Raw genomic sequence first — 25,812 nt, forward strand, 5'->3', positions numbered from 1 at the left:
ATGGAGAGGCAGACGGGGCTCAAGGGACTTGGGATCTCAGGAGCCATCTTGGTGCAAGTTTAGGTGCAATAAAGTCAGGAGTAAGATGACTTGCGATTTTAAAAGATGGTTCTAACTGCCGAGTGAGCATGGCCCAGGAGGTGAGAGAGAAGGAGTTGATGGCGTGAGATGGGACACTAGTGGCAGGGAGGTCGGAGGTGTGCACGGGAAGGATTTAGTGAGGGCTGGGTGTGCACGGGAAGGAGGAAAGCTGGACCACACGGACAGCAAGTGTCCGGGGCGGTGCTTACTGAGGAGGAAAGTCCTGGAGAGGAGCCTGTTTGCTGGGGAAGACCCAGCATTCATCTCTGTGATGGTTGGAGGTGAGAATCAGTGAGACATCCAGGAGGACTGGCCAGGACGAAAGTTAGAAACAACTGCTGGTGATGTGAAGATGCCTGGGATGGAGATGTGAATCCAAGAGTCCTCGCTGTGTAACCAGTATTTTAAACCTCAGGGAGGACAGGGTTATCTGGAATGTGACTGCACAGAGAGGACCAGACTCCCTTTCTGGAAATGGACACACTCAGGGGTCAGGTGAGGAGCACTGGCTAAGGGGACCAAGAGGACAATGCAGCAGGAAGGACCCAGAAGGCATGGGGTCCTGGGAGCTGATAAGCATGTGTCCTGAGAGTTCAGACAGGTAAGGACCAAGAGGGCTTTCAGACTGAGCCACATGAATCAACGGGAAGGACAGAAACAGTTTGTGGCATGAGGAGGGGCCACTAGATGTGTGTGGGACATCTAGCTCTGGCAATATGGCAGAATAGATTGTCTTTAGGAAAACTGATGCTCCGGAAGAAACTGTTGAAAACATGCTTGATGAGTATTTTTAAAAAATCATTTGAAGGCATCTATATCTATATCTATATCTATATCTATATCTATATCTATATCTATATCTATATCTATATCTATATCTATATCTATATCTATATCTATATCTATATCTATATATATATATATATATATATATATATATATATATAATGCAAATTAGGCTAGGACTCTATAACGGGTCATGACCAGAGAGGAGGAGGTTGCGCATACAGGTGAGGCCCGGAGCAGAGACTGAGACAGAGTCAGGGGGGCCGCCCGAGCCTGCGCAATGGCTCCGGCAGCCCCGGAGTGGACACAAGCAGGGGCGCCGGGGGACTGCGAGTCAGGCATGGGTCGCCGCCCGCCCACGGGGTGCCTCCTAGCACAGCGGGAGGCAGGGCACCGCCTCATGTGATTTCAATTGTGCTCTGGGCCTCTAGTAAGGTGATAAAGAGAAATACTCAGAGGCTGGACACAATGAGAAAGCGTGACTCCAACAAGGGTGGCAGGTGCTGAGACCCTGTAGGAGGTTAAAGACACCCTCACAGCACAGTCCTTGGGAAACAGTGCTCACCATGGCAGAAATAATACCACCCTCACCCGAGGAGATAATGAGGAAATTCCAGCTTCAGCTCTGGCCGTGGATGGGGCAAAAACATCTCTCAGAATTTTCGACTAGCGCCTGCATGCATTGCTTCACGTGGTTCTGTGGCCGGAGTCCATGAGGCCCCGGGAGTCCATGCAGGACCCAGGGTAAAGTGTACTGCATTCTCCAGGCACCTGGCAGTCGATGCCGATCCACTCTGGCCTGGATTACCCGGATAAAGTTCCAAAATCATGGGATCAAAAAAAAAAAATCACAAAATGCAAAACACCAAGGGAATCAAAGGAAAATTAGGAGAGATAGACAACCAACAGAGTCAAAACCACAGAGATACTGACATTAGCCTAAAACACCTACTAGTAGAATGAGATAATAGAAAGAACATAAGAGACTGTCTTCAAAAAGGCAATGACCTAAATTTCCCAGAATTGTTGAAAGACATGAGTCCAGACATTCAACAAGCCCAAATGACCCCAAAAGGGAAAAACAAAAAGGAAATTCATATTTAACACAGGATAGTGAAAACATAGGTCACCAAAAAATAAATAAAATAGCTTAAAAGAAGTAGAGAGAAAATTAGATTTTGCCATGAAAAACTGCAGATAGACAATGAGAACAGTTACTAACTGAAGGCAGTGGTGTCAGTGGCTACACTCTGTGGCCAAATGCCCATATTTGAGTCTTAGCTCAGCCAACCAGGAGCTGTGTGATCTTGAGCACACTGCTTGAACTCTCATTGTCCACATACTAGTACATGATATTGGGGTCATAACAGTCTACTTTTAGAGCTGTTGTGAAAATCATATAAGTTCATATGAAATGTGAAGACTGGTGCCTGGCATAAAGCAAGAATTCAACCAAGTTTGCTATTATTATTTTTAAATACTAGACATTAGAACATTTTAAAAACCATACTCAACTAATTCATGATTCAAATAAATCATGATGGAAATTAAAACAGAATTAATAAACAGAAAATCTTATGTGTTGAATCATGGTTGATTAGTCAACACAGTCTTTTTTTTAAAAAAAGTTATAACTTCAAATATTTATAACAGAAAAGGAGAAATGGTGAAAAGTAATGAGATAACACCCAAATGAAGGTACTAGAAATAAACCCAAAGAAAGTAGAAGGAAAAAAACAATGAAGATAAAAATAAAAGGAATAGAAAAAAAAAAAAAAACAGATACAACCTGGAGATGACTGACAGAAAGAAAAGTTAATTATTTGAAAAAAATATGAAAATATAATTTCAAGAGGCACAGAAATGGGGAAAGTAAGCAATATGAGGAATGCAAAGGAGTGTGGCTACAGATAGAGCAGAGTTGAAAAAAATATGAAGGCTTTATAAACTTTATGCCAATAACTTTTAAAACTAAGAGGAAATGGACAAATTACTAGAAAAATATAAATTACTAAAATAGACACAAAAAGAAATAGAAAGCCTGAGTAGCTATAACCACACAAAAAAAGAATAAGTTATTCAAAATGTTCCCAGAAAGAAAAAATGAGCCTTAGATGGCTTCACAGGTACTTATACAAATAGCCAAGGAATAGATCCTTCAATTTTGTACAAACTCTTCGCGAGAATAGAAAAAGGAGCACCCCAACCCCAATCATCAAATGAGGGTGGTATAACTTTGATATGCAAATTAGACAAGGGCAGTACCAGGAAGGAACAACATAGTCAACCTCACTTATGATCGCAGATGGAAAAATCCTAAATGAGCATTAGCAGACAGAATCAACAGTGTATTAAACACACACACACACACACACACACACACACACACACACATGCCTCTTCATAAACTAAGGGTAGAACAGACCCTTCTTAACATGATAAAGAATGTATGGAAAATACCCACCCCAAACAGCATCCTCAACAGTGAAACAGTGAGCACATGGCCATTAAGGCCAAGAATAAAATACGAGTGCCTGCTACTAGCCACTTCTTTCAACCACTGTGCTCAAGGTCCTTGCCACTTCAATAATATGACAACGAAATAAATATGAGTAATTGTAAGGGAAGAAACAAGTTATCACTTTCATAGATGATATGATTATCTTCACAAAAAAAATGCAAAAGAACTACAAACAAATTATCAGAATTATTTTTGAGCCCAGCCGGCATTGCTCAGTGGTTGAGTGTTGACCTATGAACCAGGAGGTCACAGTTTGATTCCTGATCAGGGCACATGCCCAAGTTGTGGCCTCATTCCCCAGTGTGGGGCATGCAGGAGGCAGCCGATCAATGATTCTCTCTCATCATTGATGTTTCTATCTCTCTCTCTCTACCCCTCTCCCTTCCTTTCTGAAATAAAAAAGAAGAGAAAAAAAAAGAATTGTTTTGAGAGTTCAACAAGCTTGCTGGGTATAAGAGCAACACATAAAAGTCAACTCCATGTCTATACACCAGCTACAAAAGATTGTTAGAAACTGCTTTAAAATCTATCACATTTACTGCAGTAGATGTCTGCTCAGCTCCCATTCTCTGAGAACTGTCTCTCTCTACATGAGGAGGAAATCAGCAGGCGTGTTTGTGATATGTGACCCCATTTCCTAACCAAAGATGACTAAGTCAGGAAGGACTCAACTCCAACTGAGCTGGGATGCAGCACTAGACCTGCGAGATCCGTCTCACTGCAGCTGAAATGGAGAAGCTACAGACTGCACAGCCGAAGGGCAGCCTCAAATGCAGCAGAGCAAGGAGAGTGGGTAGACACCAGAGAGGCAGAGGATGAGACTGTGGGAACCAAGGAACCAGAGCTGAGCCGCCCAGACACCAGATCCGTCCCCAGTTCCTGTCTCTGGGAGCTCTGGACTCCCTCTCTCCCATAGCATGTATTCATTCTCCTTTCCTGCTTGAGAAAATTTGAAAGGGGTCTCTTCTTGCATCCAAACAAATCTTAGCAAAATGATCAAACTCAGAAGACAACTTGGGAAGCTTCATTTTCCCCTCCTATTTCCTTGATGTGATGGGATGAAGCATGAATCATTGTAAAGGAGAGAAAAAGAGAATACAGTAGATTCAAAATTTGGCAAATTGGCCAGGATAAATACCAGCTCTAGCCATTATTCTCTTATATGCCTGGATACTATCCATTCTATAACAAAATTTATAATCACCTTCTTTATGCCCTAAGAAGTTTGGGCTGACTGAGCTCTTCAGAGGAATGATGCCAATAAAATGGATTTTCCTTGGGTCATTTAGGTAATCACTCTTTTCTTTATCAGTGATGAGGGTCAGTTTTACTGCTCAATGCTCTCCCACTCTAATTTGCCTGACAAGATAAGACCTACTAATTAATGTAAGACAATCACAAATAACACATGTGGATTTTCTCACTGTGAGAAGCGCTTTTCAGTGACTACAGGTTCACAGCAAAACACAGAGGCTTGCTAAAAAGGCATGGATTATGTTCAAGGAGAGTTAAGTGTAGAACATTGATGAACACAGGGTCCAAAAGCAAAGTTATCACCCTTCTTCCCCCAAAACAAGCAAGGACAAGGGCCGTGGACTTACAAGATCTGAATTAGAACCCCAGCCTCCACCTTTTACTAGACCCAAAGAAATAGCCTCTCATCTCTGGTCTTAGTTCTGCTGTCCGTGGGAAAACCGTGAGGATAATAATTCCACTCACTGGACTACTAGAGCACTGAAGGTGGCCACATCTTCACACAGGTGACACTTTATCTAGCAGAGGCTCACATGTCAGGAGGTCAAAAATGGAAACATCTTAAAAAAATAAGAGCCAATTCCTTTAATCTTAGAGCAAGGTTCTTTCAAAGATGAGAAATAATTTATTATCATGAAGTGATTTCCATTGTGCTGTCTTTCTACATCCCTATAACCAACAGGTGATTGTCTGTGTAATGTTCAGAAGGTGGCAGCAAAGATGAGAATCCTAGAATTTAGTCCAGAGCCCCAGAATGTTGGGATTCTTCTTGAAGACCTCCACTCTACCCAGAGAACGGAGCCTCTGATCCATGAAATACAAAGGGAAGGAGCCAGTAAGAGACCTGTTAGTGCCCTTGAAAGATCAGGTTGAGGTTGAGCAAAGGGTCTGGCTGGTAAAATCATGTTAACCACTGAGAAGGCCCTTTCTCTGGGGGTCAATACTTGAACCCCAACCAAGCTCTTCTCAGAATAGTTGCCAGATCCGACCTTGCTCCCTTTCAGAGTAGGGGCTATACCTGAACTTCTTCTTCTCTACTACACGGTTACTTGGTATTAGAGTGAAGCCTATCTTGTCCCTCCCCTGCCCACATATGCAATCCTAGCCATGACTTTCAAACTTAGAATCGACCCTCCACCAGCATCGCTGGCTGCACAAGGTCCAGGCACCAGCCAGGATTTTTCTTGGCTGTTTCTTCTTAAGAAATTGGATGGGGAGCCAAATGGTCTCTGCCATGTTAGATCCAAGTCAGGCTGACCTACTTATCTGCTTTGAGAGATACACGTCCAGGGGGTTGCTGTGGAAGACTGCTATCCCAGGCAATAGTAAATCTGCAGCGTCCAGGATGGAGGGGTGAGCCTCCAACTGTCCTTGGACCAGCCCACTTGCCTACAGGACTTCGTGCCCAGAAGAGCTCCCATTCCTCCTCCAGGCTGGGCTCACTCACTTTGCTCTTGGATGCCTAAGCCTCATGCTTCTAGTTCTGGCTCTTCCGTGATCCCAGCACTCTTAGCTGCTTGCATTCGCATTCCCTCTGCCCCTACTCCTCTTTGTCACCCCAGGGAACCAGGAGTATGTGTGAGAGCCAACAGTAGGAGCAGGACCCCCAGGAGGGGAGTCAGGGCTTGAGCTTCAGCACAGGGACCTCATGTCACCTCTGTTGGATCCCAGAGTTCTGCTTTGCTTATTTTAGGCCTTGGCTCTGTTCCAGAAAGTGGTTGATGCCAGATGAATGAGGTGGGGCTGAACCTCCCCAGGGAATTTAGTCTTGGACCAATCAACTAAATAACCAGGGACAGGGAGTGTGGGGGTATGGGGAGGGGGCAAGGGGTGGCCATCACACTCTTATTTTAATTTACAAACACTTGTAATTGCTTTAGTGCTCTCTTATGCAACCTTTACAATGTAAGCTTCCAGCCATTGTCCAGCTGGATCACGTTTCCAAACAGCTCACAGCAGCTCTGCATCCAACATGAAAGGATCGGTCAGCGCGTGCTTGCTGATAACCTTATCATCGGGCTGAGCTGGAGCTGAGACCTTATCCTGCTCCAATTCTGTACATATCTTTCTTCATTCTGCTCTGGCCATGGTTGCTCTTCCACGTGGGATTCTGGAACAACACAGCGGAGAGGAGTGGAGCAGCTGGGGGCTGAGATGAGCAGGCTCTCACAGGGGCGCCCAATGGAAGGGCCCCAAATCCTGCTGTGGAAAGCAATCCTGAGGCCAGTGAGCTCCAGAGTGGTGTCTTCCAGTGTTGATGTCCAGGGGCCAACGTGCAGGCACAGCCCCTGGCCAAGGACACCCAGGTATAGGTGACACTCACAGGCCAACGGATGCTCTGTGAATAAAGAATTTGGCTGTGCAAGGCCAAGTCTAGCACCTGGGGCTCCAGTTACAGCCCCACCCCAGGGGCAGCGCAGGGAAACATGCGGCCAGTCCAGGCTCCAGCCTGTCTCTGTAGATCCTATCCTAATGTTTGAAGTCAGATTTGCTGAGACTGTGACTTGCTTCCGTGGTCCAAGGCCACACCCTGAGGAGCCCCAACCAGGCAGCTCCCACACGTGTCTAATGGGTCATGGTGGAGGAGGGGAGAGGAGCAGGGGAGAGAGCTGGGGTCCTTCACTGTATATGTCATATGTCAGAGATATCGTGGGTTTGGTTCCAGATCATCACAATAAAGCAAATATGGCAATAAAGCGAATCACATGCATAATTTGGTTTCCCAGTGCATATAAAAGTTATGTTTATACTCTCCTGTAATGTATTAAGTGTGCAATAGCATGATGTCTAAAAATGTACAGACCTTAATTAAAAATTCATTTATTACTAAAAATGCTAACCATCATCTGACCTTCAGAGAGTTGTAGTCTTTTTGCCTCAATGTTGATGAAAATGCAGTTCCTGCAAAGTGCAATAAAGCAAAGAGCAACAAAAGCATGTTTGCCTGTAATCACACCCAGGAAAAGAGAAGAGGACGAGTCAAGCATTTCCTGAGCACCTACTATGTGCTAGAATTTCAGAGATAAGGACACGGAGGCTCCCAGGGTGAGGTCTAAGGTCACAGAACTCTGGCGGGGAGATCCCACCTCCATGGGTACCCCCACCTCTCAGAATGCCCCTCTCCACAACACAGCCGTCAGAGACAGAGATGTAATCTGGATTCTGCGTCCTCTCTCTGATGACTGTAGGAAATTCAATCTGGGTGTGTTGGATGAGGAGGAGAGGCAATGTGCAAATACAGTTAATATCAACAGCTTTAAGGGCTCAGTTGACGCCATCACACCATAAAGAAGAAAGGAGGGAAGCGGGGAGAAGCAGCAGAGCCTGCAGAGCTCCGGCTCAGTGTTTCCACATGGGCAGGTGAAGGGTTTGCATCATGTCTGATGAGGCCGGTGGGTTTCTCACTTACAACTGAGACTTAGAAGCCAACATGCAGGCCGCATGTGAGCACGAAGCCCTGGCCACTGGGGACGGCGCGGCTGCAGGCCAAAAGCTGGCTTTGCTTCCAGCTCCTGTTCCAGTCGCTCCCTGACTCACAGAGAGTTTGGGTGAGTAGTTTAATCACACTCCCCTCATTTCCCTCCGCTCTGCAGCACAGGGAAAGAGCCGGGATCACTTCACAGGTATGATAGGGAAAAGAGGGTCTGGTCCTCCAGCCAGCCTCCACCATCACGGAAAGAGACGGTTTAGCACTCATTTATTGGCACCTGCAAAAGGGCTCAGGAGGGGGGTGACCTGCCCCAGGTTGCACAGCTGCAAAGTGATGGGTTAAATTCAAACCGTGCTCATCCCACTGAAATGAACCCAGCTATTTTCTGGAGCATAAGCACAGACTCTGGGTTCAAAGCCTGGCTTGATCGCTTTGTAGCTGCTTCACCTTGGACAAGTTCTTTCATCTCTCTCTCTCTGGCCTCAAGTTTCCTCCTGTGTAAAGTTAGTCTGATCTATAATAATAAAAGCATAATATGCTAATTAGACCAGACGTCCTTCCGGACAATCTTCCAGACAAAGCCACGGCGGTGGGGGCCAAAGCAGAGGCAGCCACTGCAGCAGTGAGGGCCGAGCCCCTTGCACGAATTTCATGCATTGGGCCTCTAGTAAAAGTATAACAAACACATTAAACTTGAGAATTACCTAAGTTACTATAGGTAAAGCACTTATCAAGGTGTCTATCCTATATAATAATAGAGTAGTATGTAAGTTGTCCCCTCGACTGGGAGTTCCTCCTGGAGTTCAATCAGGGGGCGGGGCCAGCCAGGAGAAGGGAGGGAGGCCTTGGCCAGTGTCAGGCAGCAGCTGCTAGGGACCCTACCAGTGCACAGATTTCGTGCACTGGGCCTCTAGTGTGTATAAGAAGTGCTTAAAGACTATTAACAAAAACAAAGAAAAAGCAAAGAGGCCCCACAGGGCCTGGGTCCTGGGCCATGCACACTGAGTCTCACATGGGAAAGGCTGCCCATTCATCACCAGGGACAATCATCTGGAAGGGCAGGTCTGGAGTACCACACGGAGGGCAGTAGCTCATCTTTGGTGAGCCTCCTAACAGTGAGAGGCTTGTTAGGCTGAAGTAGGACCTGTATGCACATGCTGGGTGTGATGGGCTCAGATTTGTCCAGTGATATCTCCCCATTCCACAGAGCAGAGTTCAGGCTTGCTGCCTTGGAGCTCCTCCAGGCACCCCAGTGTGATTTCCTGACTCCTCTTCTGGGCATAGCCCACCCTATCAACATGGGCTCTGGGGTCAGACAAAGCAGGCTTCCAGTCCCTGGAAAACCATACAACTGCTCTGAGCCTCAGTTTCCTCTTCTGCAAAGGGGGGATAACCAAAGTAGCCGCTTCAGAGGATTGTTCCTGGTTCTAGGATCATTATGTCCTATTGATGAATCAGCCCCTTTGTCACTATGAAATGACCTTATTTATCCCTGGTGATATTCTTTGCTCTGAAATCTACTTTATTTAATATTAACAGTCACTCCAATTTTCTTCTGGTGTTAGCATGGTATATTTTTTTCCATTCTTTAACTTTTAAACTATTTATTTGTTTTTTATATTTGAAGTGTATTTCTTGAGTCTTGCTTTTTTACCCAATCTGACAGTCTCTATCTTTTAATTGAGCTATTTGAATTTAATGTGTTTATTAATATGTTTGGGCTTGTATCTACCATCTGGCTATTTGTGTTCTATTTCAATAGTCTCTTCATTTTCTCATATTTATTCTTTTCCTGCCTCTCTTTGTGATAATTCCACTAGAGATCCAATGCTCAAAATCCATGCAAGGGGCTCAGCCCTTGCAGCCCCGGCTAGCCCTCGCAGCCCCTCGCAGCCTCCGCCAGCCCTTGCAGCACTGGCTTCATCTGGAAGGTCATCCGGACGGTCGTCCGGAAGGATGTCCAGACGGTCATTCTGCTGTTCGGTCTAATTAGCATATTAGCTCTTTATTATATAGGATTTTAATGACTTTGTTGTTTTATTAGCTATAGCTCTGTTTTATTACTTTAGTGTTTTATTACTTTATTACTTTGTTTTATTACTAATCTCCAATTTACCATAGTCTACTTTCAGGTAATATTATAGTTCACCTATAGCATGAGAACCTTACAATAGTACATGCTCCTTTTCTCCCCACCCCCCTCTTCTGACTTTTATGATATTGTCATACATTTTACTTTTATGTTATATTTTTATGTTAACCTCACACTACATTGTTATGATTTTTTTGTTTAAACAGTCAATTATTTTTAAAGAGAGTTAAATATTAAAAAAAACAACACTCTTATATGTTGATCCATATTTTGGAGCTTTAAATTCCTTTATGTAGATCCATATTTCTATCTGGTATTATTTCCTTCTGCCTGAAGATTTCCTTTGATATTTCTTTTGGTTAAGGTCTGTTGGTGATAAGTCCTTTCAACTTTTGCATGAACATGTCTTTATTATACTTTGTTTCCTGAAACATAACTTTGTTGAGTAGAGAATTTCAGATTGATTTTTATTTTAGTATTGTGGTTCCACTGTCTTCTTGCTTTCATTTTTCCAATGAGAAATCTGCTATCATCCTATATCTGTTCTTATACATAACACTAGGGGCCCAGTGCATGAATTCATGCACCTTGAAAGGAACTGTGGGCCACCAGGCTGTGGTGGGCACAGGGGCAGGTCTCGGCCCATCCTCTGTGCCCCCACCCAGCCCCTTCTGCCTCGATCCCCTGGTCCCCTGTCTGCCAGCAGCTCCACTCCCAAGCGCTGATGGCGCTGGCCCCGCTCGCACCCACTGATGGCGCGGAGTGATTGGGGCCGGAACCAGCAGTGGGTGCAAAAGGGGCTGTTGCTGGCAGTGGGTGTGAGAGGCAGTTGCCGGCCCTGATCACTCTTCAGGAGCAGGGGTAGGTGGAGAAGCCCTGAGGGGTGATCGGAGCCAGCAGCCGCCGCTCGCACCCACTGACGGCGCCGAGCGATAGGGGCCGGTGCTGGGTGCCAGCAGTGGGTGTGAGTGGGGCTGGCGCCAGCAGCAGGTGTGAGCATCGGGTGGGACCGCAGCGCCAGCTAGCAAAAAATTTTCAGTAACCACCAGAGGCTTGCCTCAATGATATGACCGGCGCCCCGCCTTGGCCTGGCACCCCCGCTCACCTGTTCCACCATTCCGCCACCATGTTCCATGCTCGCCCCCTGGTGGCCCATAGCGACTAATTGTTCAGTTGTTCAGTTCCACTGTTTGGTCTATTTGCATATTAGCCTTTTATTATATAGGATTCCCCCACCCCCTTTAGCTCTAAGTCTTACATTATTTAAATCCTGTGTGAGCAGCAGCTACTGTTCCTTCTGATCCTTTCAGGTGACTCTTTCCTCACACACATGTAGCAATCAGCACTCAGCTGAACATTTAAAGGGAGCCTGTTGGAGATCTCCAAGTTCTCTCTTGTCCAGACAAGTTCTCTCTTGTTTCTCTTCTGTTAGGTCATCTATCCTGTGAATCCTAGATGCTTTGGTCTCCTTGGATGCTCAAGTCTTCAAATCATGGAGTTTGCTGTGCTTTGCCTCAGTTCCCCCTCCCAAGGCACAGCCTGGAGACCCTCTCAGGCAGTAAATGGGGCAATTATAGGGCTCATCTGGTTTATTTCCTCTGTCTCAGAGAGCACTGTCCTTCAATGCCTGAGGTCCAGTGTCTTGCAAACTGGTCAGTGCAACATATGAACCACACGCGCGTGCGCGCGCGCGCACACACATACACACACACACACAATCGAGTGTCCTTTTTTTTTTGTTTCAGTCAGAAGGGTACACCTACTGCATGTTGCTTCTACCTGGTTAGAAGCAGAAGTCCCCTATCGCTTATCTGATGGAATCTTAGGGCCGCCCAGTTCCATGCACAGTATGCAGTGTGCCCCTCCTCTAGCTCTTAGAACAGGGACATGTACCTTGTCCACTGCTCCACAGAGAGAGAGGACTTAGACACACTTAACAAGGACTCTTAATCAGCAGTCATTAGGCAATGATGTGTTTGCATGAATAATAAATTCCAACCAGTATTGTTCATTTGATAATCTGATTTTAGGGGGGAAAAGTCTTTTTTTGTGTGTGTGTGGTATAAAATCTAATTTGTCCCAGGTTGTAATGCACAAAAAGTAAAGTTGAAAAGGTACATAGGGTTGAAAAAAGTTTGAGTTTGGAAATAAAGGGGTTAAAAGACAAAAATATGATTTAATTATACAGTTTCACTTCTGTGTGTACTCTGCATTCATCTACTTCACTGCTAAGTAACTAAATGTCACTCTTGCAACATTCAGCCTGTCACCCGTAGAAAGCAGTCATGGCCACGGCTCCTGCAGAAACAGCCGGCCTCAGATTTTCTCCTGGTTTCCTGACACAACGTGATGTTATTAACATCTTCCACCGCCCCGGCGGGGTGGCTCAGTTGGTTGGAACGTCATCTTATACACCAAAAGGTTTTGAGTTCAATTCCCAGTCAGGGAACATACCTAGGTTGCAAGTTCGTCACTGGGTCAGGGTGCATACAGGAGACAACTGTCTGATGTTTCTCTTCTCTCTTGCTCTCGCTCTCTCCCTCTCCCCACTTCTCTCTCTAAAATGAATTTAGAAAACATATCCTCCGGTGAGGATTTTAAAAATTAAATTAAATTAAAAAAATTTTAAAGCATGTTTTTAAAAGAATCTACCAAGTGCTAGGGAAACATTGAAATATAGGGAGAAGGTATCTCAGAATCCAAAGATTTCCACAGAGGAGTTTAAGAGCAACTCTTTCCTCACACACATGCAGCAATCAACTCCCTGCTGAACATGTGTGGGAGCATGAACTCCGCCTGGACCCAATGCCGGGCCGCTGTGCACCCACTCTCCCAAGATCCACAATCAGCCAAGCGAACAGGAAGAGCCGATCATTCTTTGTAAGTGTCAGTGCTTAGGGGATATTGAAAGACCTTTATCTCTTTCTTTCCCATTTCCAAACACATAAGCTGAAGTCCCAAAGGGCCAAATTAGTAACCTTCCAGCAAAAACTGAACTGTCTGAGATCTGGGTCTCAGCCAAAGGCACCCACAGCCTGAACTGGAAAGTGTACCCCCTGAAAACCCAGCTTCTTTCTATCATCCTGAGATGACCTGCAGCTCTCAGCTACATTGAGCAAGGCCCTTCCATCTGATCACTGAGTCTGTGCTGTGTTTTAAAAATAACAGTTTAATAAAATGAAATCAGTTTAATGCATCACAACTAGCTTTTCTTAAAATGATATAAAATGAAAAGAAAATACTAGAGCACAGCTCAGCGGTGAGGTAAGCACTCACTACTTCAGGAGATTTCTCTCTTTGATGTAGGTTTGAATATACATGGTAGTAATGAAAAGGGTGCCTTTTACTTTGGGTCAAGGTCTAGAGTTGAATATCATTGATCCCACAACTATTAAGATTCATGTTTAACTCCTGGTGGGAATGGGAATGGGTATAACTGTTGTTGACAATATAAACATTGTCTGAATACCTGATCTCAAGGAAACAATCACAGCTAGGAAAAAATAGGTACTAATCAACTGGTTGAATAAATTTGGCACATCTACATGGTAAATGGCAACAGCCATTACAACTGCACTGCAAAGGAGTAACCATAGCAACTCTTAGGTGAGAAGGGGAGTTATGGAATTTTAAACACAAATACACACACTGCTGAGAAAGAATATGATGTAAGTGGTGCAATAAGCCTAGGAAGGGTGTTTGTGGATATATTTACTTTCCTCTTTGTATTTTTCTGTCTTTTCAAAAACCTCTACAATGGATATGAATTACTTTTGAAGTTGGTAAAAACAGGACAATAAACGTGATGTTTACCAATATGCTTTATTGAGGAGCTGCTCCCAGCAGTGTGTGCCCACTTTAGCAAAGGCGGCAAACACTGAAGTCGGCAGTCGGGAGAAGCAGGGTTTCACGGGGTTGTGTGATTAGAGCACAGGTGAAAACCAGGCGCCGGATATACTCATATCCTGACAAGCTGTACGATGATTTCCATCCCAGCCCATGCCTTTCCTGGTGTCCCTAGATGGGCCACATTCTCCCACGCCTCATCTTGCATGCAGATGTCCCCTCTCTCAGGTCCTCCAAGATACACCTGGAGGCTCCTGCTCACCTTTAAGTTGCTAAAGTGACATTGCTTGGGGACCCCTCCCCAGACCTCAGAGTCCGCCCAGCGCAGCTGCCCAGGGCCTGCCACATCTGCCGGTCTCTGCACCCATGATGGCAAGTAAATGAGACGGTGGTGTTTTTCTCTCGAAACACCCAGGGTGGGCACATCACAGAGATGTTGGCGGCCCCGTGCTGGGTGCACATGGAAGCATTTAATGCTCATGGTCTCATGACTTAGCCCTCACAGTCTCTACAGAGGAAGTCTTAGCCCATTTTACCTGGGAAAACCCAGGTGTACAGAGGGAGTAACTTGTCCAAGGTCACACTGGTGGTTGCAGCTCCAAGCACAGTAAATGTGCTGAAATGCATCTAAAAGATGCATAAGCCATGCAAAGAGGTGGCTTTCCGTGTCCTCTCAGCAGCTCTCAGACTCCAGTCCACACGCCCTCACCCCTGGAGACCTGCCTGAAGACGACTAGGGTATGGAAATCCAAACTGACAACAATGAGGAGATGCTCATGCTTGCCTCTCAGCAAATCTCTGCCTCCACTAACAGCCTGGCAATATGTGTTGATGGACACGAGGGTGGGGAGGGGAAGGGAGGAACAGTGTCAGGTCTGTCTGCAACATGGCGGGTGGAGGGGTCATGTCTGCCCTGGTGGTGCTGGGCAGTGAGGACAGCATGCCTGGATAGGGCCAATGGATAGCAGGCCCACCAGGGCTCAGCATGGGAGGGGGAACAGCCTCTCAGAATGGAGCATGGGGCTGGGTCTGAGGATGGAGGGCATGCAGGACAGGAGGAGGGCAGAGGCCTCTGTGCAGGGAGGGTCTGATGCCAGGGCAAGGAGACCACTGGGCGCGCCAGCCCATGAAGGTGTGAAAGGAAATAAGCCATGGGAGGAAGACTAGAAGACTCAAAGACAGGGGTGGGCAAACTTTTTGACTCGAGGGCCACAATGGGTTCTTAAACTGGACCAGAGGGCCGGAACAAAAGCATGGTTGGAGTGTTTGTGTGAACTAATATAAATTCAAAGTAAAGGAGCTGAGGGGAGAGCAAGAGAACCCTCCGCTCTTTCGGCTCCGTGGGCCGGATAGAACAGCCGAACGGGCCGGCTGCTCAAAGACAACAGTGGCTTTGAGCAGACCCTCGGGTTGAGTGACCTGCCACAGGCCTCAGTATCTGAGTCTGCCCAGCACCCCCAGCAGTTCCCCCACTTTACCCTGTGCAGGCTGCCCTGCCTAAGGGTCCCTCCAGGTCTTACCTCCCAGCTGCCGGCCTAACCCTTCTTTCTGTGCCAGGAACCCCTGAACTGTTCCCAGGTGCTACCAAGTCCTGTTTGAGGGGCAGCCTCCCTGCAGCTGTAGGTGGAAACGGGCCCCTGGCAGGGCTCTGACGGGTCAGGGGACTTGGGATGGGCATAGGGAGTCACTGTGCCTGGCCTCCTCACGGGGCCTCAGACCATCCTCATGCCTGCTGTCACTTTCTCCTCCATTCTCTTCTCCTCCATGTAGACACCACACAATACAGAGGAGAAAAGCAAGTATGTCCATCACCACCACCATCACCATCATCACCACCACTACCATCATCACCACCATCACCACCACCACCATCACTACCACTTCCACCACCACCATCATCACCATCACCACCACCACCATCACCATCACCATCACCACCACCACCATCACCATCACCACCACCACCATCACCATCATCATCACCACCACCACCATCATAACCACCACCACCATCATCACCACCATGACCACCACCACCATCACCATCATAATTATCACCATCACCACCATCACCATCACCATCACCACCACCACCACCACCATCATCACCACCATCACCATCATCACCAGCACCACCATCATCACCACCCTCACCATCATCACCACCATTACCACCACCACCACCATCACCACCACCACCACCATCACCACCACCACCACCATGGACACAAGCACACACATGACTGACCACAGCCCCCATTCACGTGTACTCCTTTACTAAGCCTCCTTCAGAGAAATGACCATGCTGGTTCTCAGATGAGAGAGCACAGGAGGTGCTCATTCTCACGGCCATCGTTCACGTGGGGGAAACCCTTGGGCCCTGTCTGTATGAAGGCCCAGCCCGCTCACCTCACCCTCCCTGGGCCTAGCTCTGATGCAGAGGCAGGGAGTCCCCTCTCCAGACACTCATCCCCCCTTTCCCTTACTACAACTGCCCTTGACCTCCTCTTGACCCTTTTTCATTGAGGCTAAAACTCTTCATCCATCACCTCAGGTTCAGAATTGCTGTTTGAGGCAGATAATCAGCCAAGTGCAGGATTAAACTCAGGGCAAAGGTCCTGCTCTCCACTGGGAGGCAACATCTGAAGGCCCGGGAAGCAGTGCCACCCCAGGGTTGCAGACACAGGGTTGCCTCTGGGGCTGAACCACAGCTACCACCACAGCTGACTCCGATAGTCCTGCCATATGACCAAGTCACAGGTCGACAGCCCACACCTGCATGTCCTGCCCTCAGAGACCATCCTGGGGCCCCTTCTCACCAGCTCTGGGCCCCACAAAGTGCAGAGATTCCGCTGCCTCCCACCCTGTCTCTGCTCTCAGGGTGGTGGGAACAGGGCACAGGTCCCTGCTAGTCTCAGTCCCCCCAAATCCCCAAAGATTCATACAGGATTTCTCACCCCTGGTGCCCCTCACCACATAGCCCAGTCTGAGGCCGAGGACTGGGGACACACCAAGCCGTCTAAATTCGAGGCACGTCACCTGCCTCCTTCCCAGGCTAGAAACTCCTGGGTCAGCTCCTGCTCTCTCCCACAGGCCTAAAACACTGGAGCAGAGCTTTGCTCACCTGACCTCACTGGCTCTTACCCATCCTGTCACCAAGTTCAATGGCATTTACACAGGTCACAGCACTGCCCAGCAGTGGAGTAGCCAGAGGAAGCAGGGCTCCCCTCCCTCTGGACCCACAGGCGTGCTAAGGGAAAGTGGGGTGCAGGGCGGGGGCGGGGGGATCACTGGGGCCTGTGGAGGCAGAGGGGGTGGGGGTCAGGAACCCGGCCTGATACTGACCAGCTACTGTAAACCCCCAGACAAGGCAGCGCAAGCTGCACGTAGCAGGGTCCAGGCCCAACTCAGCAGCACTGTGTCTGTCCAGGCCTGGCCAGCCGGGCTGCAGACACAACAAACAGAAACAGGGGTGGAGACAGGCCGATAGTCACAGCCCCACCCTGAGATTTAACAAGCAAGTGGGTGTTGGCAGCGGAGAGGTACCAGTTTCATTAACCTATTTCATCATCCGCTGAGGGAGAGGGAGCAGGGTCACGGAATTAGAGAGACACGGGAAAGCCAGAGGTGCCCAGAAATGCCGGCTTCTCCTAGGCTTGTTTGGGGACATGGACACCTCTCCCCCGACTGCGACACTTCTTCCCGGGACCCCCTCCCACCAGGGGGCACAGAGGGAAAGCAGGAAGGTGAAGGAGGACAGAGCTGTGATGGGGACTCAGGGACCAAAGGGCACAGGGAGCCGGAAGCCAAGGAAATCTGAAATCGTGAGCCTGCAGGGGTGAGGGTGTGGTTCTGAATGTCCTGCTCAGCGCTGTCACCTGTGGTGGTTATGATGGTGGTGGTGGTGTTGATGATGGTGATGGTGGTGGTGGTGATGGTGATGGTGGTGATGATCGTGGTGGTGGTGACGATGGTGGTGGTGGTGGTGGTGATGGTGATGGTGGTGATGATCGTGGTGGTGGTGATGATGGTGACAGTGGTGGTGGTGGTGGTGACGATGGTGGTGGTGGTGATGATGGTGACAGTGGTGGTGGTGGTGGTGACAATGGTGGTGGTGGTGATGGTGATGGTGGTAGTGGTTATTAATTAATTCGTTTCCATTCATCACTTCTCATTCTGCCTTTGAAACCTAAAGCTAGAACATGACCTCTCACTATGTCTCTGATGTTGGCATTTGGGGAGGTCTCCCTAAAATCAAGAAAAACTTTAATTTTTAGTATGAGTGGCAATACACCTCTTAAAAACCAAGATATATTGTTTGCCCTGGCTGTTTGGCTCCGTGGATAGAGCGGCAGCCCTCAGACTAAAAGGCCCCAGGTTTTATTCCAGTCAAGGGCACGTACTGCAGGCTGGATCTTGGCTGCAGGCTGGATCTCCAGCCTTGGCTGGGGTGTGTGCAGGAGGCAACCAATCGATATGTCTCTCTCACATTGATGTTTCTCTCTGTCTCGCCCTCTCTTTTCCACTCTCTCTAAAAATCAATGGAAAAATATCCTCGGGTGAGGATTAACAAAAACAAAAAATAAATAAAAAATGATATAAGTTTAAATCCAGCTAAACAATAAAAATGGAGATGAAGAAAAAGGAAACATGATGCGCAGGACACGTTATGTTCCACATAAGGACATGTGTGTATACACATGTAGGATATATGCCACTCTTTGTTATGTGGCCTAGTCACCCTTCGTGTCATGGGCTTGTAAACAGTGTGAAAAGACTGCAGGAAGCCTTGATGAACGGAATTCCACCGAGGGGACCAGCACCTCTCACTCAGTAGATTGGACATTGCATAAGGAAGGAACAGAGAGCCTGAAGCTGGATCCATGAATGTTATCCCAGTTGAAGCAAAGAGAAAAAAGATAGGGGAAAAACCATCACTTCCGTGACCAGTAGACAATACGAAACAATTAAACATCTGCATAATTAGAGACCCAGAGGAAAGGGAAGAAAGAATGGGTAGAAAAAAAAACATTTAAAGAAATAATGGCTAAATTTATTTCCAAATTTGATTTAAAACCTCAACCCACACATCCCAGAGGCTCAACAAACAACACAAACACACAAAACCACGAAACCACACCTAGGCCAGTATAATCAAACTCTGAGAAACCAAAGAAAATCTTAAAAGCAGCTGGAGTGGGAATATAAGGAAACAGCCAGAGAAATGATGGCTGTTCTCTCATGAGAATCAAGGAATCAAGAAGGTGACTGAGGGACATCTTTAAAGTGCTCAAAGAAAAATAAAACTATCAACCCAGAATTCCGTATCTATTGGCAATGTTTTTAGAGAAAAGAGAGAAATAAAGACTTTCTCAAAAAAACAAAAACTGGAAAGAATCTACTATTAGTGGACCTATTCTACAAAAAAATGTTAAAAGTTCAGGCAGAACAAATATAGTATCAGTTAGAAACTTAGATATGCACAAAGAAATTAACAGTGTTAGAAATGAAATAAAAAAAGATAAAATGAAATTTGTCATTATTTTTAATTGATCTAAAACATAACTATGTAAAAAAAGAGTAGCAATGTGTTTATAGCATATTTAGAAGTAAATTATATGAAAACAGTAACAGAAAAAAAGGATAGGAGGGAGGAATTGGAAATACAGTGTTTGTGATCCTTACACCACATGGGGAGCAGTATAATATTATTTGAAGGTAATCTCTGATTCACTAAGATTTATACTGTAAATCCCAGGTCAACAGTTAAAATGTTTTGAAAAGATGTATGAGTAATAAATCAATTAAAAAGATAAAATGGAATAATTAACAATGCTCAATTAACCCAATAGCAGACAGGAAAAAAGAAACAAAAATGGGAAAAATAAAAATCAGCTAACAATATGGATTTTAATCCAAAAATATAAAATATCACTTTAAATGCCATTGGTCTAACCATACCAGTTAAATGTTAGAGATTTTCAAGTTAGATAAAAAGCCAAGACCCAACTGTATATTGTTTTACAAGAAACCCACTTAAAAATATAGATAAGTTAAAAATAAAAATATGAAGGACGATGCACCATGAAAACACTAAACAAAAGAAACCTGGAGGACCTGTATTAACACCACAAAATAGGCTTCAGGGCAAGGAATAGTTTCAGGAATTTAAAGCAAAATTATATAATAGAAGAGTCAATTCTCCATAAAGTCATAGCAATCCTGCACATGGATGTATCTTAAAAGACTCAAAATACTGAGGCAAGAACTGAAACAGACAAATTAGAATGCCAGCCCTCTTCTCTCGGTCATTAACGGAGCAGGTAGGCAGAAAATCAGCAAGGAGTATAATCAATCAACTTAACCTAACAGACATTTATAGGACTATCCTCCCACCTGTAACAGATCACACTATCTTCTCAACGTGTGCCTGTGTGTACGTGTGTGTGTGCGTGCGTGTGTGTGTGTGTGCGTGTGTGCGTGTGTGTGCGTGTGTGTGTGTTTCCTGGGCCATATATTTAAAAGAACAGAATTCATGTAAAGAATGTTCTCGGACCATGACCTCTAAACAACCAAAGCAGTCAAAGCAGATGTCTCAAGGAAAATTTTAAACTATTTTGAACTGAATGAAAGTGAAAATGAAAATACAACATATGAAAACCCGAGGGAGGCAGCTAAAGCAATGCTTTGAGAGACATTTTAATGTGCGATGATTAGATTAGGCTGAAGAAAAGAAGAACTATACCCTAACAGTGTCATCTAGTTGGTAACGTTTTTCTCACAGTGGTACAGATTTGCAATTCTGAAACTAGTTTACATGCATACTCTGATCAAAGAAGAAGACCTATTGTAGCCTGGTGACTATTTTTATAACTGGCAATTTGTAAAAATAGTCACTGGGCTACAATAGGTTTTCTTATCTGACCACAGTATGCATGTAAATTCAAGTACAGCAGAGGGAATATAGTCAATGATATCGTAATAACTACGTATCGTGTCAGGTGGGTACTAGACTTACCAGGGGGTCACTTCATAAGGTATATAAATGTCTAATCACTATGTACACCTGAAACTAAACAATACCTGTATGTCAACTCTAACTGAAAAAGTTTTTAATTTTAAAAAACACATTGAACACAATATATAAGAAAATGTAGTGTAAATACTGAGAGTCAGATTTCTCAGTCAGACAGACGTTACAAACGAGGAAAAGGAAACATGCTGGAATAAATCCTGTAGTGCTGGACTGGGGTTAGAGGGATCAGTATGAACTCATTTTTAAAATGTTGCTACATATACTGATGGACATACATTTTCCAGCCTCATCCTCTGAGCGGGACTAGACCAGCAACCCTCTAGCTGTAGCCAGCTCCCCCAGCACCCAGACCTCTGGCTCTAAACATCATTCTCCAATAAAAGGAACCAGGAATTCTGGGGCTGGGACAGGAAAAAGGAGAAATGCATGACTCTGGAGCATCTTCTGTGGTCATGAATTAAGGAAGTGCTAAAAAAAGTAAGCATTTCTAAAGGATATAGCAGTGAGCTCAGTGGGAAAAATAATTGCGATCACTCATTGATGTCTGCTATGGGCAAGGAATGAAAAATGTCGGTGTGGACACACACACACACACACACACTTCAGGTATTTGACAACTTTGCCCTGGGCAATGCTTGCTCTGTAAGGTATTCCTCTCCACATCTGTGTGTGACTTACTTTGTAGTCCAGCTTATGCCTTGTCTGTGTGACCATATTTTGCTAGACTAATAATGAACACATGGTCTGTTAACTTAACAGAATTGCCTTACCTGATACTTTATTAGAATATCCAGGCTGTCTGGTCACTATACTATTTGTGAGAAATGGGGACCAGCCTTGAGTTTCCCATAAGAAATTGATGCTTTATGAGGACAAAACCTGACAATCTCAGGGGAGGCCTGCTAACCTGACAATCTCAGGGGAGGCCTGCATGGCACTTAACAAACTCAGAGACCTAAAATAACCACAAAGGATGGTCTGAAATCAAACTTTAACTAAAAGCAACTATGGTGGATAGTTACATCCTAAGCCGGTATCTTCACTGACAAGATCAACATTTACCTTAACTGTCTTTTTGCATCTATAATAACATACCCTTGAAATGTCTGGGTAACTTGTAATTTCCCTTTTCTGGAACCCTTGGGACACAACCTTATGTGCTGGGCACCAGGACAGATACCACAAATTCTTTCATTGTTATCATCATGTTAATTGTTCCTGCACCCACCTAAGTATGTGTCTATCATTTTACTTTTTATCCAATCCCAGGGGCTTCTCCGCTTTGCTTTCTCCTGCCTCTCTAGTCTATCACCGATGGATTTCATGTAACCTACCTACGTCCCTTCCTTTGATTACAATGTATAAATATAGATATAGCTCGCCATTCTCCAGAGCATTATCCCAATCCATTGAGATTCTGATTCCCGGCAATTGTCAACAGATTGGATCAAATAAACTCACAAAAATTCTTTACAGGTTTGAATGTTTTTATGTTAACATTCAACTAGGGTGTGAGAACAAGAAAGAACAGCATATCAATTAAAAAGTGTTAACAAACCTGCATGCACTGGCTAGGTGTTTTTTAACATATCATTAATAAAATAATTCAGGTAAAAAATAATCTTAAAAATATTAAGCTTAAGACAAAGCATGCTTTTCCACAACCAAGGGAGTTTATTCAGCATTTGAGACCTAAACAGGTTTAGCAGAAGTTGGACAAAGGGATCAAGAGATAAAGACGATATGGGAGTCAACATAAAAGAGCTCCCAAGGCCAAAGCTGGAACAATCATAGCAACTAAACAAATAAGATAAAGAGGAGAGGTAGGAGAGGGAAAACTTTAGTCAAAATTCAACATCTCCGATAAAAAGGTTCAGCCAACTAGGATCAGAAGGGAACTTCCTCAACGTAATAAGAGACGCCCACAAAATCCTGCAGTGAGTCTCACACTAGAGGGGGAAATACTGAATGTTTTTCCTCTAAATCAGGAAAAGAGGTCCGTCTACTCTCACCACTGCAATTCAGTATTGTAGTGGAGGTTGTCAGCCAGCCCAGCCCAGAAGGGAGCTCTCTGAACCTGGTACCTTTGGGATTCTACGGAGATTTTATCATGTACGCACGATCCATCATCCACTCCATTTCCAGCTCCTCTCTGCAGGATGGGGGTGGGGCTGAAAATCCCAAGTTTCTAATCATGGCTTGGTCTTTCCGGTGACCAGCCCCCATCCAGAAGCCCAACCAGAGTCACCTCGCCAGAATAAAAGATGCTCTTATCGCCCAGAATATCCCAAGAGTTTCAGGAGCTCTGTGTCAGAACTGGAATGGGCAGCCCCCAGTGTCTGATCTTCAGCATGCAGTGATGACCCACAGCTGCCCAGGTCTGAGCAGGAATGATGAAGGCCAGGTCTGAGCAGGAATGATGAAGGCCTGGGTGAACCTACAGTGCTGTTGCTGCTGTTTATTACAGCTGGGCTCCCCTGCTCCCGACATATTCATACACTTTGATCTATTTTTGAAAACTTCACTGTAAATTAGAACCTTTACCAGAGGAGAGAAATTGTAAGTGTCTGGATCTGTTTCTCTTAGAAACTCTGGGGAAAAGATGGTCCAAGTCTCCTCAAATTCTCAGTGATCCCAGTCATCTGGGCACAGATGGCCAGATGTGAGCACCACTTGTAACGTGAGGGCCAGGTTAACCTCAGACTCTTTCACGCTCGCAGTGAGAAAGTGAAGCTCCTGCCTCTCCTCTCAGCCCTATGAGTGCCAGAGCCTCAATTCACCTGAGAAAGCAAACCCCAAAGGCATCTCACCTGCTGGCGAAGGTCAGGGCCAAGGTCTTGGCCAGGTGAGGCATCAACAGAAGGGTCTGCGTTTGGTGCTCAATGATCTTGACCTCTTCCTTCTCTTTGGGCCCAAACTGCCTCCAGCTAGAGAGAATCAAATAAACACAGGTTTACCCAAGTCCAATAGGCAGATTCGTTCCCAGAGCCAAAAGGACCAAGCGGCCTTTCAGATCGAAGCCATTATAACACTTCAGAAAACAGAATATAAGTCTCTGACAATGTGGGTAAGACAATCAGGAATAAAAAGTTCCTGAAGACAGTGAAACAAAGCTTTCCAGCCCTCCTGGAAATTACCATTCCAGCATGGAATATTTTTAAAACAGCATGTCTATTTAATACACAGAGTAATTTACTCCTTAACATTTACATGGCATTTCACAGTTTCAAGTGTCCCATGATCATTAATTATTCAGCTTTACTGTTAGTGACATAATTAATAGGATGGGAGCAGCCTCCTAGAACATATTTCAAAAGGACATTCTCTACAGGGAGGCGATGCTCATGCTGGTGCTCCTGTCAGACTCGCAGGCGGTCATGCCATTCAGCCCACTCAGGGCCCCTCAGCTCCACAGAGAGGGTACTCTCCACATCTCGCCTGGAATCCTGTGCTGCATTTTGCTCTGAGGCAGTTGTGTCTGTGGACAAAATGGGCCACATGCTAACCTGACAAGCTCAGGGAAGGCCTGCATACCAGTCTTGCAGACTCAGAGACCTAAAGTCACCACAAAGGATGGTCTGAAATTAAACTTTAACTAAAAGCAGTTATGGTGGGTAGTCACCTCCTAGGCCGGTATCTTCACTGACAAGGTCAACCTTTACCTTAACTGAGCCTCTCTGTCTTTTTGCATCTATGATAACATACCCTTTGAAACGTCTAGGTAACTTGTAACTTCCCTTTTTCTGGACCCCTTGGGGCACAACCTAATGTGCTGGGTGCCAGGACAGATACCACAAATTCCTTCATTATTATCATGTTAGTTGTTCCTGCACCCACCTAAGTATGTGCCTATCATTTTACTTTTTATCTAATCCCAGGGGTTTCCCCGATTTGCTTTCTGCCACCTCTCTAGTCTATCACCAATGGATTTCATGTAACCCACCTACATCCCTTTCCTTTGATTGCAATGTATAAATATAGAAGTAACTTGCCATTCTCCGGAGCATTATCTCAATTCATTAAGGTTCTGCTTCCCGGCATATGTCAACAGTTTGGCTCAAATAAACTCACAAAAATTCTTTACAGCTTTCAATGTTTTTTTATGTTAACACATCCATGTGGACTGAGTCTTTCCTTTGATCAGTTTATACGGTGGTGTGGGACTGTCCCCCCAGGCAACACCATGGACCATTCTTGCAGTATCCTTTGGCCCATGGTAGGTCAGCCCTCTGCCCCAGGCAGGCCAGGCTCTACAGTCCTGGGTAGGGCAGCATCCTGTTTTTGTACACTGCTGATCTTTATGTTGATTTCTGAAAGAACATTTCACACACACATATGCACACACATGCACACACATGCATGTTTGCTCACACACACATACACAGGCATATACACACAGTAGCACAGTCTACATTAGCAAACAGGGCACACTTGTGCTTCAGACCCCAGTGAAATGAGGATACCCATCCATCCTCAAGGAGAGAGGGGAAGTAGCAATTTGTCTTAAATTTTATACTTGATACTTTATTTGTAATTTTTAGAGTACCATAATCTTTTTAGTGGATAAGGCATCTAGAGTTCATTCCTGGTCCTGTAGCATGGGTGAAAGGTGGTTAGAACCCAGGTAACAGTGAGCATTGTGAGGCAGGTTTTCTACGCTCGAGTTCCCAGGCAGTCTGCACCCACAGCTGCCTGTCCCAGGAACACTGCCCGCCCTGCCCTCTGTCCATCCCACCCGACACAGCAGGGTGTGACACCAAATGAGG

General features: G+C 45.6%; 1 protein-coding gene across 1 annotated transcript in view; it reads right to left on the reverse strand.

Annotated features, from left to right (window-relative positions):
* ACOXL (acyl-CoA oxidase like) overlaps window positions 1–25,812 on the reverse strand; it is a gene marked incomplete at both ends in the record, with an annotated part of 274,096 nt that overhangs the window by 127,795 nt on the left and 120,489 nt on the right. Inside the window, 1 exon segment of the mRNA XM_080684941.1 lies at window positions 23,857–23,973. Within this exon segment, the coding sequence (XP_080541067.1) occupies window positions 23,857–23,973 (117 nt within the window).

This window comes from Plecotus auritus (assembly GCF_963455305.1).
Source record: "Plecotus auritus genome assembly, chromosome: 8".
Classification (NCBI taxonomy): Eukaryota; Metazoa; Chordata; class Mammalia; order Chiroptera; family Vespertilionidae; genus Plecotus; species Plecotus auritus.